General features: G+C 54.5%; 1 protein-coding gene across 2 annotated transcripts; it reads right to left on the minus strand.

Moving 5' to 3' along the window:
• Positions 1–7,497: 7,497 nt before the first annotated feature.
• On the minus strand, positions 7,498–14,482 carry SOX7 (SRY-box transcription factor 7). 2 transcript variants are annotated; one of them, XR_011253956.1, is made up of 3 exons: positions 14,027–14,335; positions 9,270–10,572; positions 7,498–9,107 (listed from the first exon to the last, which is right to left on the minus strand). XR_011253956.1 is itself a non-coding variant. In XM_069574180.1 (2 exons), exons 1-2 carry the CDS (start codon positions 14,262–14,264, stop codon positions 9,653–9,655), a joined length of 1,158 nt encoding a protein of 385 aa, XP_069430281.1. In that variant the 5' UTR covers positions 14,265–14,482; the 3' UTR covers positions 7,498–9,652. The 2 variants fall into 2 exon arrangements, 1 of the variants encoding a protein (XP_069430281.1); XM_069574180.1 differs by having other exon boundaries at positions 7,498–10,572; positions 14,027–14,482.
• Positions 14,483–16,765: the final 2,283 nt, after the last annotated feature.

The following is a 16,765-nucleotide window of genomic DNA, read 5'->3' on the forward strand; positions in this document are numbered from 1 at the left end:
TCTGCAGGAGATGAAAGCAGAGCAGGGGCAGGTCAGCTCGAGGTGACATTAATGAGCAGGCGCTGCGCCCCCTCCAGGCCCTCCTTCCCTCCCTCAGTGGGGGTTGGCTGCTCTCTGAGAGCCAGCCCTTCTCAGGGGGGTGGTCACTGCCCATGTGGCTCCCCAAGTCCCTGGGAGGGAGACCCTCTGCTCCTGTGCGGCTACTGCTCCTCACCCTTCCAGTTAGAAGGGAGCAAGGCTCAGAGAGGGTCGAGATCTCCCTCCAGCCACACAGCCCATTAGGGCAGAGCAGGGCAGCAGCTGGGGCCCAGGGCAGCCCTGGCCCCTCCCTCTGCGCCAGCCTGACGTCGGGCCTGCCAAGCCCACCGCTGTCCGCCCTCTGCCCTCCGATGGCGGCCAGGTAGGAGGGGGCTGGTGCATGGACTGACACTGAAGAAATGGACCAGCTTTGCAGTCTGAGAGATCTGACAAACACATAAAAAGGTTTACACTCCCTGCCCTCCTTGGAGATGATCGACGTTGGAGCAGGAAGGCGTCTGCTCTCGGGGGACGTGGCCTCTGAGGCCCCAAGACAGGCCGGAGTCCCTGGGCCTGGAGCCTGAGTGCTCTGAAGGTGGGGACCTCTGGGCGTGTTGGCCCCAGCCCCATTTCCTGTGGCTGCTTCGGGACGGGGCGGGGGAGGAAGGCTCGGCATGGGCTAGCTAATCTGGAGAAGTGATTTTCCTCCTCGGCCGGCCCCTCCCTGGGCAGGGCTCTGGGCGCGAAGGTAGCCTGGCCGTGGCTCCCAGGGAGGGGCCGGCTTATCAGGCAGGAAACACTGGGCTCAGGCCACATCCTCCTCCTCCTGGTCACAGCAGCTCCCAGGGGCAGGAAAACACTCGGCACCAGGCTGCTCCTCCGCCCTCTCCGGGCCCCTCCTGCAGCCCTTCGTCCTCCTCTCAGTCCCCCAACCACCAGGGAGGCAGACAGCGCTGGGCTGTGAGGGCCACTTCGGGGTTCTGTCCCGGCTTCCCGGCCCCTCTGCCAACCCCGAACCACCTACTACCTTTTTGGGCGCCTGCAGCCTGGTCACAGGGGGCAGGCGGGGGTGGCAGAAACACAACAAAGGGGCCCAGGCTCCCAGAGACGTCCGGGTCCCTCTGTGCCCCCTCCCCCATTCCCAGAAGGGACTGGGAGCCTAGGGCCATGTGCCCACCTCCCGCCAGAACACACTGAAGCTCTCCCTTCCCAGGACACTCATCCCCAGCCCCCTCTCTCCTGGGTCAGCACCCGGAGGATGCAGGAATCCAGGAATCCAGACTTCTTGGGAAGTCTCCTGGGCATGCCCACCCACAGGCTCCTGTATCCCCTACCAGCTGCATTCCGAGGAACACTTTGTCCCATCACCCGTGTCCTTGTTGTGCCACTAGCCAACCCCCCCAACCCCTGCTCAAGGGTGAGACCCCCCCAGTCCAGCAGAGAGGCCACGGGAGGTGGAGTTCTCCCCTAGCCCTGTCCCAGCCAGCCTCCTGGGCCAGCACTGCTGAGGATGACTGACCAGGCTGGGTCCTGAGGGGCGGGGCCCCTCCTGGCCCCTCCCCTTCACAGCTCCGCACTCAAGGCCCTTCACCAGTTTCTGCTCCAAGCTGCTCCCTCTCAAGTGAATCCCTTGACCTCTCATGGCCTCCAGTTCCTTTTTCATCAAATCCGGGGATTGACAACATGATAAAAATTCCTGGGGTTCCCTGGTGGTCCAGTGGATAAGAATCTGCCTGCCAATGCAGGGAACACAGGTTCAATTCCTGGTCTAGGAAGATCCCACATGCCAAGGAGCCTATACGTCACAGCTACTGAGCCTGTACTCTACAACAGGAGAAGCCACCGCGATGAGAAGCCTCTGCACCGTAAGAGAGTAGTCCCCACACGCTGCACCTAGAGAAAGCCTGTGTGCAGCAACATGACCCAGTGCAGCCAAAAGTAAAAAAATAATAAAGAAAGCAAAAAAAAAAAAAAATCCCATTTTTTTCAAGGTCACAGAGCTAGGATGAGAATTCTTTCCGGTAAAATTGTAACTGCTTTACATTGGGACAAATCAATCTATCTTATCATACCCTGTCTTGCAGACCTTAAGGATGTTACACATGCTTTCCTGGACCCTCACAGCACCCTGAGAAGTGGCAGCTGGTGCTTCTATTTTTCAGGAAAGGGGATAAAGAAAAAGGAAGTCGTAAGGCTTGTCAAAATTGGAGCGGAGGAGCTACACAGCCCTCTTGGGTTCTCTGATGTCATAAGGACAAGCCAGCACGCAGGGACACGTGTGGAGCTCGTGGACACCTTGGGGCACCCATCCTCGTGGTGGGCCCCCACCTGTGGAAGTCGACCTCATCTCTCAGGTCCCATCAACAGGACCTCTAAGACACAATGGCCCTGAGGCCCCTGCTGCAAAGATATTTCACTCATCAGAATCCACTGATTTTTCCAGAATCCAGGGGCTTATGTTCCTTGTTTTAAGGTTCCCCAATGTGTCCTAGAACTGTGCCTCCCCAAGGCCTCATGGATGGATGGAAGGTGAGTGGCCAGTGAGAGGACAGTGAGCAGAGCTAGGGGACTCACATTCTGGCCCAGCTGTGGCCCTCTGAGAGATGGCTGCACTCCGTGCCTACACATAGAACATCCCAGAAGTGCCCATAATACAGTCCTCTCCCAGTCTTGGGTGATCCCCCGCCTTCCTTGCTCATGGTTTGTATAACAGGGGGAACCTTCCTTGTCACCCCACCCTAATCCCATGTCCCTCCGGTTCAAGGGAAGGCAGGCCTGAGAGGATCTGGAGGGAATCCAGGCTGCATCGGGGTGTCTACATGGTCCCATGATGAAGAGGGGAAGAGCATGACCACCAGCCTCCGGGGGAGGACCACTTGGGGACAAGTCCTGTTAATTTCTGCAGACGACATCAAGCATACTTGGATTTAAACTGAGCAGGAGGGATTTAGGCGAGGTACAAAAAGGTACAAAATAGAACTTTTAAAAAACTTTCTGGCCGCACTGTGCAGCATATGGGATCTTGTTCCCTGTCCAGCGATCAAATCCGGGCCTCCTGGAGTGGAAGCTCAGAGTCTTATCAAGTCAAGGATCTTCCTGAATTGCCAAGTCCTGAGAAAGAACTTTTTGATGATGGAACTCATTAGACTCTCTTAAGAGAGAAAACTCCCTTTCTGTAGAGGACTCAAATCAATTAGAAACCCATCTGAAGAAGAATGGCTAAGATTCAGTCCTCAGTAGAGACAAGGAAATGGACTCAATGACCCAGATTGTCTCTGTCAATCCCAGCTTGGTGCCAGACAAGGGAACGGAGGGTTCCTCTCTACAAGCCCCTCTCCCACATCGTGAGGTCTATTGTGCAATCGGTCTCAGTGTGATAAACTGACAAACACGTGGCTCCAGGCTTTTTAATCTAGTACCAGCCTCCAGCTCTAAAAGTAATAAAAACTGCTTAAAGAGATCTGAAGTAGACAACAGCTATTCTGTACATGTGTATAAAGCCTTGCAATTTCTCACGAGCCCAGAAATTCACTAACTACCTGTTCTGGATGAGAGAACAGGTCCAGAGATTAGCCCAAGTTCCAATCAAAATCCAGGGATGGGGGGAGGTCACTGCTTCCCTGGTTCCCAGCTCTTTCCAGACCCTCTCCTGCTCCCTGGAGTTCTGAGCGCCCTGTGAATGCAGCCAGCTGCCCTGTGTCCTGGGAGACTCTGAGGACCAATTCGGTTCCCACACTGACAGAGGAAGCCTTTCCTCCATAGAGTAAACTGATGCTTTGGGAAGGGTGTGCTGTCTACTGTGGTGACTGAGGAAAGGAATCCCTCCAATGTGTCGGTGAAGCCTGCGGTAAGCTCATCACTGGTCCTCAGGAAGACGAGCTGCCGTGACAGGGGAAGGCCACAGGGCATGGGCAGACTGGAATCCAGTAAAAACTGTCCTCAGGAGGCTGCCTTCTTCCTGGTAGGAGAGAGTTCATTCTGGGGACTGCTTGCATGGAGCCATTTTGTGCCTCGATGAAAAGCTGTAAACTCATAGCTCAGACATGCGATACCTGGACAGAAACAAGTAAATGTGCACTGCTGTGTTATTTATAATGGCAAAAAATGAGAACGGAACAACTCAGTTATCTAGTACCAAGTCAATCAAGCCACATTCATACACTGAAGCGCTGTGCTGTCATCAAAAGTGATAAACATGAGACAGCTGTCAGAATGGCAAAATTTCTATAATAGGATGTTGAAAGGATAGAACCAAATACCAATGGTATCTATCTCTTGAATGCTTGAATACAGGACTGGGGAGTTGAGTATACAGAAGTGAACCAGTTGTATCAAGGTCATGGAATGTGTAATTTTTTCTTTTTTTCTAATTTTTTTTCATGTTGATTTTTCAACTGCCTTTTTCAACACTCTTAGCAGAAACATAAAATTTAAGGACGTAAGAAAATGTCTATTTAATATTAATGACTGAAAATGCCTATTATAAAATACACATGCCTCTATAGACCTAGACCAACAAAACAGGACTGGTCTGAGCAAACAAACAAAATACACTGATATGTATTAAAAAAATTACCAGTAATGTTGCTAAGTTGTAGGCAATAGATGACTTTTTTTTTTTTTACCTATGATACTTTTTACTAAACTTTCTACAAAGACAATGTTTCTTTTGAAAATTGAAATATCAGTAGATTATGGGAAGAGCTGACTCATTGGAAAAGACTCTGATGCTGGGAGGGATTGGGGGCAGGAGGAGAAGGGGACGACAGAGGATGAGATGGCTGGATGGCATCACTGACTCGATGGACATGAGTTTGAGTGGACTCCAGGAGTTGGTGATGGACAGGAAGGCCTGGCGTGCTGCAATTCATGGGGTTGCAAAGAGTCGGACACGCCTGAGCGAGTGAACTGAAGTGATAGCTAGATAGGTGATAAATGGTTAAGTGGGTGGATGGATGGGTAGAAAGACGAAGTAAGTAAAGGAGGTGGATGGGTCCAATGGATGGATAGATGATACACAGATAAATATTTCGTTCCCTTCCTTCCTTCCTTCTGTCCAAATCCCTTTCACGGGGATGAAATCAACAGCAAAGCCTTTTCAAGAAGAAAGGTAGGAAGTTACAAATGCTACAAATCATCTGCCCCCAGCTCTACTTTGGTACTCTAGGATGAGAAGGAAGAGGGGATGCTTGGGTCCTCTGTGTCCACCTCCTGACTCATTTACTCCTGTAACAAGGGAGGCTATAAGGCTATAAGGCTGCTGTGTCACATTCTGCCTCAGAGCCCTGAGAACTGCACACACATGGGCTCCAGGGCCCGGGTTTCCAGAGAGACGAGTGAGGAGATTAGGGGCCCAGAAGATTTCAGGTCTTTAGCGCCAGGACTCACTGGAATACCTACAGGACTTCTCAGATGTTCACCTTATTCATTTCTTCATCCACTTACTTGCTGAGCAGCTACTATTATCCGCCCTGCTGGGGCAGACTCACACAAATGGATGACATCAACGCCAGCTGTAAGAGCTAGATCCCATCAAGTCCCCGCTGGAGCTCAGAGAGGAGAGTGACCTGCCCCCCCCCCCCCCGCCCCCCGCCCCCAGCCAGCAAGAGTGGGAGTGCCTGAGCTGGATTTAGACAGTGGGTCGATGTCATCAGACAGGCCATGAAGGTGAGGGTCTCCCTCGTCGGGGAACATTGCTGGGAAAAGCACAGAAGCGTGGGGAAAGAAAGCATTTTCAGAGAACAATAGGCTTTCCGGGCCGTGGGTACACTGTGGGGAAGGGGCAGGGGGTGGGGTGGACACAGTACCAGGGCCCCTCCTCGGATCCATGAACCTTGCGGGGTCCCTGGGGACCCTGTGCGTCATGGGCAACGCACAGGCACTGAAGGGTCTTAAGGAAGTGTGACGTGGTAACATTCGTGTTTTAGGAAAACAACCCATAAAACGGTGCACGCGCATCAATTCTCATCGGCCAAAACCAAAAGTACGCTTGTCCCGGGAGGGGCAGGCAGGAGAGCTGGGGACCTGGGAGGGGCGGCTAAAACTCTACAATACCCCTGGCTTCCGGGCATGGCCGTTTTACTCATAGCTGAGCAAAAGCGAGAAAGCTCCCTGTCACAGGTCAGTGTCCTGCCCTCCCGGGGGCCGGGGCACCACCCTCGCCCCACAGTATGGCCCGGAATGAAACACGCCCCTCTGGTCCCGTCCAGGGCCGGACACTGACGCATAGATACGGCCAGTGGACGTTGCAGGACAAGCTCTCCTGCCAGGTGATGACGCTGCCGGCGGCCACTGTTGGTCGGCCACGGCGGCGGGCCTAGGCAGCAAGGAATTCGGGTGTCATCTAATGCTAGCCTTGTCATTTCCCCTTTGTCCATCCTTTTTCCCTGGGATGTGAGAGGTAAAAACAGGCCGGATGTAATCCTATGTCTGGTGAGTCTCTATAAAAGGCATGAGCCTTCTAACTGGGAGACTGTCAATGCCAGCGAATGTATTTGACAAAGTGCTGAAACCCCAGCCTCCACCAGTTGAGTAGGGTGACCCCAGGGTGCCACCTCCCTCCCTTGGCCTCAGTGTTCTTGACTGTGCAATGGGGTGGAGTGATGACGGGCCCCATCTGGGGCTGGGAATGAGAAACAGATCATAAAACTTGCTGTAAAACTCCCTACATCTATAAAGTGCTATTAAAGTAATGATGAGAGATTACGATCCAATTTGCAGAAAGAACATCTGCCCGATCGGACCCTCCCAAGACCCACTCCTTGGCCCAGAGGCCCTGGAAGAACACAGGGCTTCTATTGACTTGAACAAGTTACAACGGCTTTCCCACAGAGACGAGCCAGATGTAGTGAATGGCCTGGGGACTGAGGAATCATCGCTTTTTTCCGGACACTGTTTGGCTGGGATTTTCATCCTAAACCTTAACAAGATATTACATCCTTTAATTACCCACCCTTGTGTTGCCCTGTTTTCTCTGCAACATTCCAGGGAGCTTTGAGAGCACATGATTCTTGTAAGACCACATCCCTAGATGCATAGGAGAGGACAATCTAAATAGTCTTCAAAAGATGATTTCAAAAAGAAGGGGAAAATGGAGTTTCCCCTGAAGGAAGCCTTAAGGAAGCAAATACTTGGGCCCCACTTTCCATCTTGAGACAGTCTGACAACCACTGCATTCCACCTTACAAGTGTGAAGTCATCCTTTCTGAGGAGAAAATTGTTTTGCAACTAGGCTGTGAATTTGTCTTTTCTTTCAATATCAAGAAGAATGACACTGTTTCTAAGGTGTAAAATTAGGGTTTATCTCTACCGTAATTCATAACATCAACCAATCAACCACTCCAACAAGACAAGTTTTTTAAAATGAAAAAGATGATGGAGAGAACATTTTGACCAACACCGGAAGGAGAACTGGCATAACATCTACACCTCACTTGGAAACTTTTTCCTTCACCAAACTGTATTTCAAATGACAGAATGGTCGTGGTACAAAAATGTTTATTTAAATTAAATATTTTAGGCAAACCAATATCTACAACCATTCCAAAGCATATATAGTTCCTACAGAAAATGGAACAGTTTAGCTTAATGTCTGTGATACTGTTTTATAAGATTATTAATACACATTCTGGACTGCACCAGTCATATTGTCCATGGTTTATTATTTATTACCAAAAGTCACATACAGTAATAGCATAAAGATTAATCATATCTTATAAGTGATTTTACAAGAGAATTCCTTGGAAGGAAAAAAAAAAGGAGTTTCAACAATACAAAATATAAGGTGAAAATAATAGGAGAATATATAAAAACACTTACATATTTCATACAGGCAATAAAATGCTGAAATCATAAGACAACTGTCTTTTATGTCTGATAGGTATGTTCCTTCAATGGAGACTTGGAGGAAGGATGGAAATGTTTTTGGGATGGGGTCAGGGCTCAGAAATATTTTCTGAATCACAGTGCATTTCTATTCTTTGGGAAGTAAGTATAATAAAGCGAAGTTTCTTTGATGTGTTGGCCGAAGATGTTACCTGAAGAACCAGAGGGCTGGTGAGGAGAACAAAACCTCATTTCTGCCATAGGAATCATGCCTGGAATTTTTAAGTCAAGGGATCTTTGAATCAGTGGCCAATTCAGGGGTGGAGAAAGAACAGAAAGAAGAGAAAAAGGAAAGTCCAGGAAAGGAAGATGGGAACAGAGGAAAGGAAGATCTTTTTGCATCTGCAGAAGGTAGAGCATGGTGAAATTTTGCTTAATAAATCAGCACATTCAGATTGAAAGAAACTGATGCTACGGTGCTGAAACTCTTTCCAGCTCCCTGCTCTTTGGGTCATTAGGAACGGAAGGCTGACAAGAAGTTGCCAAGGTCAGCAAACGGTATCTGATTCAGGCTGAGCATGAAGGTATGTATGTTGTGTGTGTCTCATGCACACTGTAAATATTCAGGCATGTATTTTCTTTTGAAATGTATGAAAGTGAAAAGAAAGTGAAAGTCACTCAGTCCTGTCTGACTCTTTGCGACCCCATGGACTATACAGTCTATGAAATTCTCCAGGCCAGAAACTGGAGTGGGTAGCCTTTCCCTTCTCCAGGGTATCTTCCCAACCCGAGGATCGAACCCAGGTCTTCCACATTGCAGGTGGATTCTTTACCAGCTGTCCAAACACACTGGAGTGGGTAGTCTATCCCTTCTCCAGCAGATCTTCCTGACCCAGAAATCAAACCAGGGTCTCCTGCATTGCAGGCAGATTCACTACCAACTGAGCTATCAAAGAACTTGTCTTAAAAAAAAAAAAAAGGTATGTTTTTTAAAAAAGCAGCTTGAATTCAGTTTCGTTGTCAGTGATGCAGTTAACCCCGGCGTTAATTCCCCAAATCACGATGAGTGTTTTTTTTTTTCTCAAACTCTTAAAGGGTCCTTTCGGAAGACTAGGACCATTTATACTGGAAGATGGTGACCAAGTGCAGCAGCCTTGCGTCCTTGGGCCTTGGGCAGTGCGCGGGATCCTCACCAGGTTGCACACGAATGAGCTCGCGGAGGCCAGCTTCAGCTTCCTTTGGAGAGAATCCTAAATCGGAAAACCCTGGAGCGGAGGGTACCTAAGATACGGACTCTGTCCCTCACTCCGCAGATGGGGGGATGGGCTGGAGGGGGAGGCGAGGGGAGTCAGGTCTCCCCAGCCCCCGGAGACAGAACGGGGATTGGCCCGCCAGTCCCCCGAATCTTAGCCCAGGGCTCTCCTCACCTGGAAGACCAAAGGCCAGGACGGCAGGAGCCCTGCGGCTGTGTCAGAAGCGGCAGGGATGCGAATGCTGCTGGGCTTTTCCCGACTTTGTTTCCGGATTGAAGACTGGGAGGAGAGGTCAGTGAAAACTCTACCGGGAAATAGCGTCCTCAGCAACGACCGCGCCTGATTCCCGGGGTGGAGCCAATGGGAACTCTTTTGAAGGAAGATACTCAGAACGCCGGCGCGGCGGGGCGGGGCGGCGGGGCAGGGGCGGGGAGGGGCCCCGGAGCCGCGGAGCCGGCCGCCGCGCGGCCCGTGCACGTGCGCGCCCGCCGCGGGGCGCTGCGCTGGGCGCGGGAGGGGCCGGCGGCGCGGGGCCGGGCCGGACGGGCCGCCGGGCTCTACGACACGCTGTAGCTGTTGTAGTACGTGGCCGTGGCGTCCGCCAGCACGGAAATGAGGCTGGTTTCTGTGGGGCCCGTCGGTGTCACCTGAGAGACCGCGCCCTGCCCGCTGAGGGCCCCAGAGTCTGGGTGGCCCGGAGTGTTCAAGTACTGGTCGAACTCATTGCGATCCATGTCCCCCAGGAGTTCCACCTGGCTCAGCTGATCCAGGGCGTCGAAGCCGGGATGCTCGGGAGGCGGGGAGAGCTGGCCCAGGTGGGCGTGCAGGTTGGAGCGGAGAGGCGGGTAGGCGGCCTGGGAGTAGTACGCCGGAGACGGGGGGCAGCCAGGCACGGTGGACATCAGAGAGACGCCCGGGGACTGGCCGAGGGCCAGGGAGCCCAGGGCGTGGCCGCAGTGGAGGGGGCTGGGGGCGTACTCCGGGGAGTAGGGGGGCCCGGGCAGGTGGGCGACGCGGCGGGGGTGCGCGCGGTCCTCCTGGCACGCGGAGGAGAAGAAGGCCTGCTCCGGCTCCAGCACGTCCAAGGGTGACATCTCCGGCGGCGTGGGCAGCCCGTAGGGGTACGCGTCCACGCTGCCCGGGGTGCCGCCGCCGCCGCTGCCGCCGGCCGGGCCGTCGTGGAAGCAGCCCCGCAGGCCGGGCAGCGCAGAGCCCGGAGAGTACTCACCCCGGTCCTCCTTCTCCCCCGGCGCCCCTCGGCCGCCGCCCCGCTTCTCCGGCAGGGAGTTCTGGTCGCGGGAGAGCGAGCTGAGCAGGAAGCCGGGGTCCACGCGCTTGCACAGGCGCTTGGCCTGCTTCTTCCTGCGCGGCCGGTACTTGTAGTTGGGGTAGTCCTGCATGTGCTGCAGCCGCAGCCGCTCCGCCTCGTCCACGTAGGGCCTCTTCTGGGACAGCGTCAGCGCCTTCCACGACTTTCCTGCTCGCACAAGTCAGACAAGGCCGAGTCAGCCTCTGCGCAGCTCAGCTCGGGGCGCCCGGTGCACCTGTCTCGACTGGGGCCGCCGAGCATCACACACGCCTGCTGCCTCGGGTCCCCTGTCCCCCCCCACCCCAGTGCCCCCGCTTCACACAAGGCGCCCCACCCTCCGCACCCTCTTCTCAGCCCACATCCTGCACGTGCAGTAAGGCCAAACCAACCTCTCCCACTTGCATGCTTCAAGGCACGCATGCAAAAGACACACACACACGATCATGGCACCTCTCCTATCAAAGCCACCAGACAACAGGAATGTTCGAACAGTGTGAGATTCTCAGGGAAGGGTCCACCTGACCCAGTGCCACCCACAGGACAAAAATACGTAGACTACAACATTGATTTGGGCTCCCTTTCACATTCTGAGGGCCAGTTCTTATCATTTGTGCATCCTAATGAAAACTCTGCCTTCCTAGAGTATCGATGCCCTTCAGGAAGTGACACTATGTTATTTATTTGTGGCACACATCTAGCACAGGCTTTCTTGTGGGGGTACTCAGGATCAGTCAACAGCTTCACAGATGGAGGTAGAATTACAAGATGCAAATTACAGGATCTCACTTATGGCAACAGAGGATTAGCCCTTACATCTGAAGGTCAAACAGAACCTTCATGCCACATGCACGCACACGCACACGCACACGCACACACGCACGCTGTGGCTTCTAACTGTCTGCTGGGACCATGGGAGAGACCCTCCGCACAGAAGTAACCCCCTTACCTTCCCTGGATCTTTGTTTTCCCTGCAGTAAAAAACATACTGTGATGCTCCCCAAAACGCTCTTCTGAAGAAGCATCCCACACTCGTGTGCCACTGGTGCACAAATGCTGCTCTTGTGTGCATTTTCCATTCATCCTTTTCACTTGTGTGTTATTGCGTAATTAGTGTCTCTTTCTTTCTTAGAGCACATTGCCCATCCCGCTGCAGGTTTTCTAAAGGTCACTTCTGGACACCTTAGATGGTTACCTCCTAGGGTACGCTTGGGAACTTAAGTTCCCCTATTACTCTACTGTATCCTGAAGTTTGAGACAAACTAGCCCAGAGGGCAGCCCCCTGCCCCAAATCTTGGAAGGAAAGGGGCTGCATCTCCCACCCAGAGCCCTCGGCACAGGGCCAAGTCCAGAGCGATGTGTGTGGCTGCCCTTCATGGGGGTGCTGGCTGGCCCTGGGTGTCAGGTACACAGAGTGGGCTGGAGGAAGGTGATCATCCAGTACCGTTTGGATGAAAGTATATAACACTATTTCAGTGAAGCTGTCAATTAATACGGTTAGCTCTCCCTTGAAAAGACAACTTTAAAAGTGTCAGGAACTCCAATTTTAGTATATGTGCTGCCGAAGCGAGCACTGTCAGGAACTCCAGGTTTGGAGTTGGCCATTAGTTTCCAGCCTGTGGTTAAGGCCACAAGTTGTGGCAAGAGGCCCAAGACCCAGACACACCCACAACCCTGACTGTGGACTGAATATAAAATGTGACTCAAAGTTTCTGAGTGTACCGAGAGATTGTAGTATTCGTAAAATATAGGTTCATTTTAAAAACCACTAAATGTATAACTGTCTTTACCTGCTTTCTCACTCATAACAGACATGAGTGCTGCTGTGTGAAGTTTTTAGAGTCCAAGACTGGAGAGCTAGAGCCAGAAAAGCCTGCACTCTTGCATTCAGCCCTTTCCCTTTCCTAAGTCAGAAAGGAAAGGGCTGGGCAAGATCACGGGCTTGGGATGGAAACAGATCATCCTGCTGCCCCCTCCGCTCCAGCAGGTGTAGAAAATCCATATTTTTCAAAGCAACACTAGGTCAGTTTCCTTTGCCTAGTGACAGGGGCTGTGTGGCTAAGCAGGAAGGAATCCGTATCTTTCCTGCACATTGCACTGTGACCTCTAGAATCCTAAGTGCCAACTACCAATAGGAGTCAGCTCACAGGAGGCATCTGTCACCCAAGGCCCTTTGCCTGTCCTTTCCCTGGGAGCAGGCAGCCCCAATCCTGCCGAGGCTCTCCAAACTGAGTTCTCCCACCTTGGGCTGGGCCTGCTCTATCCTCGTCACAAGAGCTGTGCTTGGGCAACAGGCATAGCACCTAGCTCACACCAAAAAATTACATTTAGGGGCTCACTGAAAAACAGTGTTTTCATTGCTTTAGAAATCTCAAGAAAAATATAAACTTTCTGCTTGAAGAAACTGTTTTATTATTATATATCTTAATATATTTGTCTTTATGCCAACACATTATAAAGTATGATTTTAAGTATTTTTTATCTGGGACAGGGCTCGCTAAAACACACTGGCCCACTAACTCGTCATGGGAACAGCTAGCCACGGGGCTGGGCAGAGGGTGGGAGGCTCTCTGAAACCAGCACTCTATCAGCTGCTTTGAAAGGGCAATCAAACTGCAAGAGGACCTTTTCTGCCAGAGGGCCTGTGGCTTTAGACAGCACAAAGAGGGGTGTCAGGCCTCATTCTACCGATTTGGGGAAGAAGCCCCAAGCTCCAGCGGAAAAAGGAAAAAGAAAAGGCTCCAAGATGGGCCGGGTGGGGTTGCTGGGGGCAGGGCCAGCCTCGGGTGACCACACACTGTCCTTTTTTACAGGGCCTGGCGCCTGCTGGGCACACAAAGTGCTTTGAAAGGTTCCCATCTGTCAAAATGAATAAAAACTACCACGAAGGGCAAAGAGGTTAGGCGTTGGCTGGAGCTGATACAGTGCCCAGCTTCCGACAGTGGAGACGGAAGAAGCCCCAGACCTCCAGAACATCCTTTCTCTATTGGCCTGACTTGTCCCCAGCCCGGCGTCCAGGGCTGGGACCGCAGGGCAGCCCCAGAACTGGCCGGGTTCTCGGACATACCCGCACAGGCCGTCCTAAGCATCCGAATCAAATTTTCTAAACTCCTGCGACTGGGAGAGCGGCTTGAATCAAGCCCATTTTGCTGTTGGCTCGATAATTAAGGTAAAGCAGGAATGCGCCACCGCCAGGTCTCTCTTCACGAATATTCGTTAATGAGAGGTACGACCTCCTGTGACTGTGCCCGTGGTGAAGTTCAGCGGATGATGGGTTTTCCTGCTCCCTTACACCCGACCTGTCCGTGCGTGCCAGGCCGCAGCTCAGACCCGCCCGTGCCCCAGGGCCCCTAACTCGGCTCCCGTCCCTTCCAGTGGGCCTCCCCGGCCACCCCGGCTGGCCGTGCCAGTTCACTGTGGGCCTGGTCCACGCGTCCCTGCTCGGAATCCCAGTTCCCGCGCGCACACCCACGCTCGCCCAGATGCCCGACCTCGCGGGCACGGTGCGTCCCCCACGCCGAGTCTGTCCCACCCTCGCCCCGTGCCCCCTCACTACACCCGCCCGGCCTCCAGCCGCCAGACCCCCGCCCGCCGACTTTGGGCCGCGCCCCGCCCGCTCACTCACCCAGCATCTTGCTGAGCTCGGCGTTGTGCAGGTCCGGGTTCTGCACCGCCAGACGTTTCCTCTCGTCCTTGGCCCACACCATGAAGGCGTTCATGGGCCGCCGGATACGGCTCTCCGAGCCCTTGTCCCCCGGCGGGCGGGGGGCGGCCGGCGGCGACAGCCCGTCCGACAGCTCGGCTTCCAGGGCAGGGCACTCGAGGCCCTCGGGCCACGGGTAAGTTCCTAGCAGCGAGGCCATGGCCGCACGGGGGTCGCCTCGCTTCGCGTCGTCGGGCCGGCGCTGACCTGGCCCTCGCACCGGTTGCGGCGTCCAACTTGGCCGGCAGCGGCGCCCGGCCCCTTATTTATCAGCTTCGAGAGGCCGCGTCCTCCAATGACTCTCGAAGGCGGCGCGGCCCCTCCCTCCTTCACGGCGCGGGCCCCCGCTGCGTCCCGGGCCGCCGCGTCCCCGCTCCGACCTGCCGGGAGGAGAGGCGGGAGGCGGGCCGCTTGCCCAGCGTGCGCCCGCCCCCGGCCCGCCTCCCGCCTCCCAGGTGGTTCCCGGGGATCAGAGCCCCGGAGCCCCGAGGCCGCCCCGAGGCCCGCTAGCTCACAGCGCAGGTGCCTCCGGCCGGGAGGAGGGAGCCGCCGGAGATCGCGGGGCCCGGGAGCGGGAGCCGGACTCCAGCCCCTCGTCCCGACCGGCCGCGGCCTCCCGGGGCCAGGTTCCGCCAGCTCCTCCCGTGCGTGGAATCCTACGAAGAATAGAGGCCAAACAGGTTTCGCTGGGAATGGCCGGGCACGAGTGACACCCGGCCTGTGCACTCTTCTTGACAGAACACACTTCGTGCTTTTGTAAAGGACCTGGGCGGCGACAATCTCGCCGCCCACCCCCGGCCGACTTGGGCAGCCAGAGAGACTGCAGGGGGGGGCTGGATCCCGTTTCGGGTTCTCTGCGGCCCCCACTGGAGGGTCCCCTCGACGCTCAGCAGTTCCCTGGCTCTTCAGAGAGCGCGCCCGCAGCCTCGGTTCTCTCCTTCACCCTGGCCACTGCTGTCTCTCTATACCTTTACCCCCACCCCAGCCTGGTCTCGGGCCTCTCAGCCTCCAGCTCCCTCAGAGCAGAGTCCTTCTGTCCCTCCACCCCTGCTGTCTGACCATCCTAGACTTTGGCACAACCGGGGCTCCGGGGTTCCCCTCCTCCTGATCCCCCACCCCCACCTCTTCCCCCACCTCCCCAGACTAGACTGGGCCTGCCCTCCACTGGAAGGCTTGCAGGCTGGAAGCTCAGGGCTCTCTCCACTGGGCATGGGAAGCCCTGCTCGAAGGACAGCTCCTCATCCTGCTTTATCGTGTGAATAGGGCTGTTCCTCACTTGAGCAATGGCACACAGTAGGTGGTCAGGAAAGGCCGAATAAGTGGGTGAATAAATGAGTGAGCAGATAGGGCTCAGACACACACTGCTGTATAAAACAGGGAATCACGAGGAATCCTATCCTGGAATCGGATCCACGGTGTATTTACTGAGCAGCCATCCTGCCGGGCTCCGCAGAGGTGACCCGGAAGGCACTGGCACTGGGAGAGGGGACCATGGGTTTGGGTCTGGAGGCAGGACCTGTCTTCAGTTCTGGGTTACTTAATGCATGACTTAGGGCTCTTCTCCCAGTCCAAAATGGGGAGGAGGATAAGACTGACCTCACAGGGCTGTGTGTGAAAGCTGAAACTCCATACATACATGACGGTTGATGTTAATATAACTACTCACATGCAGCCAGTAGATTCTAAGCCTGGACTTCAGGGTCCCTGCCTGCAGGGACTGAGTTCACAGGCGCCTCTGTGGGCAACATACTCTCCAGAAGCGGCGCCAGGGCTAAGACTTGGTAAGTGGAAGGAAAAACGCAACTTCTCGTTTTCAAGTCCCAGTTTCAGTCTACAATGCCCCGGGTTTTACACGTAGAATGGATTGCCTAGTTTTCCTACCTCCTCCAGCCAGGACCCAGAGGCAGCACCCTAGGCTCCAGCTCTAGGCTCCAGCTCTGTACGGGGTGGAGCGGGCGGAGCGGGCTAGCACTGGGGACCGGGAGGGATGGGGGTGATTTGCATAGTGAATGTGTTGGTGGACTTCCCTATTTGGGCAAGCCTAGGCCGTTTCACTTTTCACTTTTATGCATTGGAAAAGGAAATGGCAACCCACTCCAGTGTTCTTGCCTGGAGAATCCCAGGGTCAGGGAGCCTGGTGGGCTACACTTTATGGGGTCGCACAGAGTCGGACACGACTGAAGCGACTTAGCAGCAGCAGCAGCAGCAGGCCGTTTCCCCTGTTGAACTCCTCTGCCAGAAATCTCAGTTAAAATCCCTAGACCGGAATGCTCCGGGAACTTCTGGGGGCTACGGCCGTACCTGGCCAAGGGTGGCCCTAGTTGTGGAGAGAGAGAAGGGATCCCCGCAGGGGTATTTGCGCGGCAGCCCAGGACCCCTGGAAGGACTCTGCCCTTTCTAACTGCACTGCCTCTCCCGGACAGGACGATGGTCCGCAGGATCAGAAGCCTCTAGGGGACAGCGCCGCCTTCCCGGCCGCGGGAGTCCCCTTCCCCGCCTGCAGCCTCAGGCGCTCTCAGTGCGCGGTTCCGGAGCAGAGTGCACGCCGTCAGGCACCAGGTGAGGAGGATGCTGGGGCGCCGGGGAGCGCAGAGCTGTCCGGAAGGATTCCAAAGTCCGACAGCAAGATGGAGAAAACGGCGAGGGCAGAGAGAACAGGTA

Source organism: Ovis canadensis, chromosome 2, assembly GCF_042477335.2.
Source record: "Ovis canadensis isolate MfBH-ARS-UI-01 breed Bighorn chromosome 2, ARS-UI_OviCan_v2, whole genome shotgun sequence".
Lineage (NCBI taxonomy): Eukaryota > Metazoa > Chordata > Mammalia > Artiodactyla > Bovidae > Ovis > Ovis canadensis.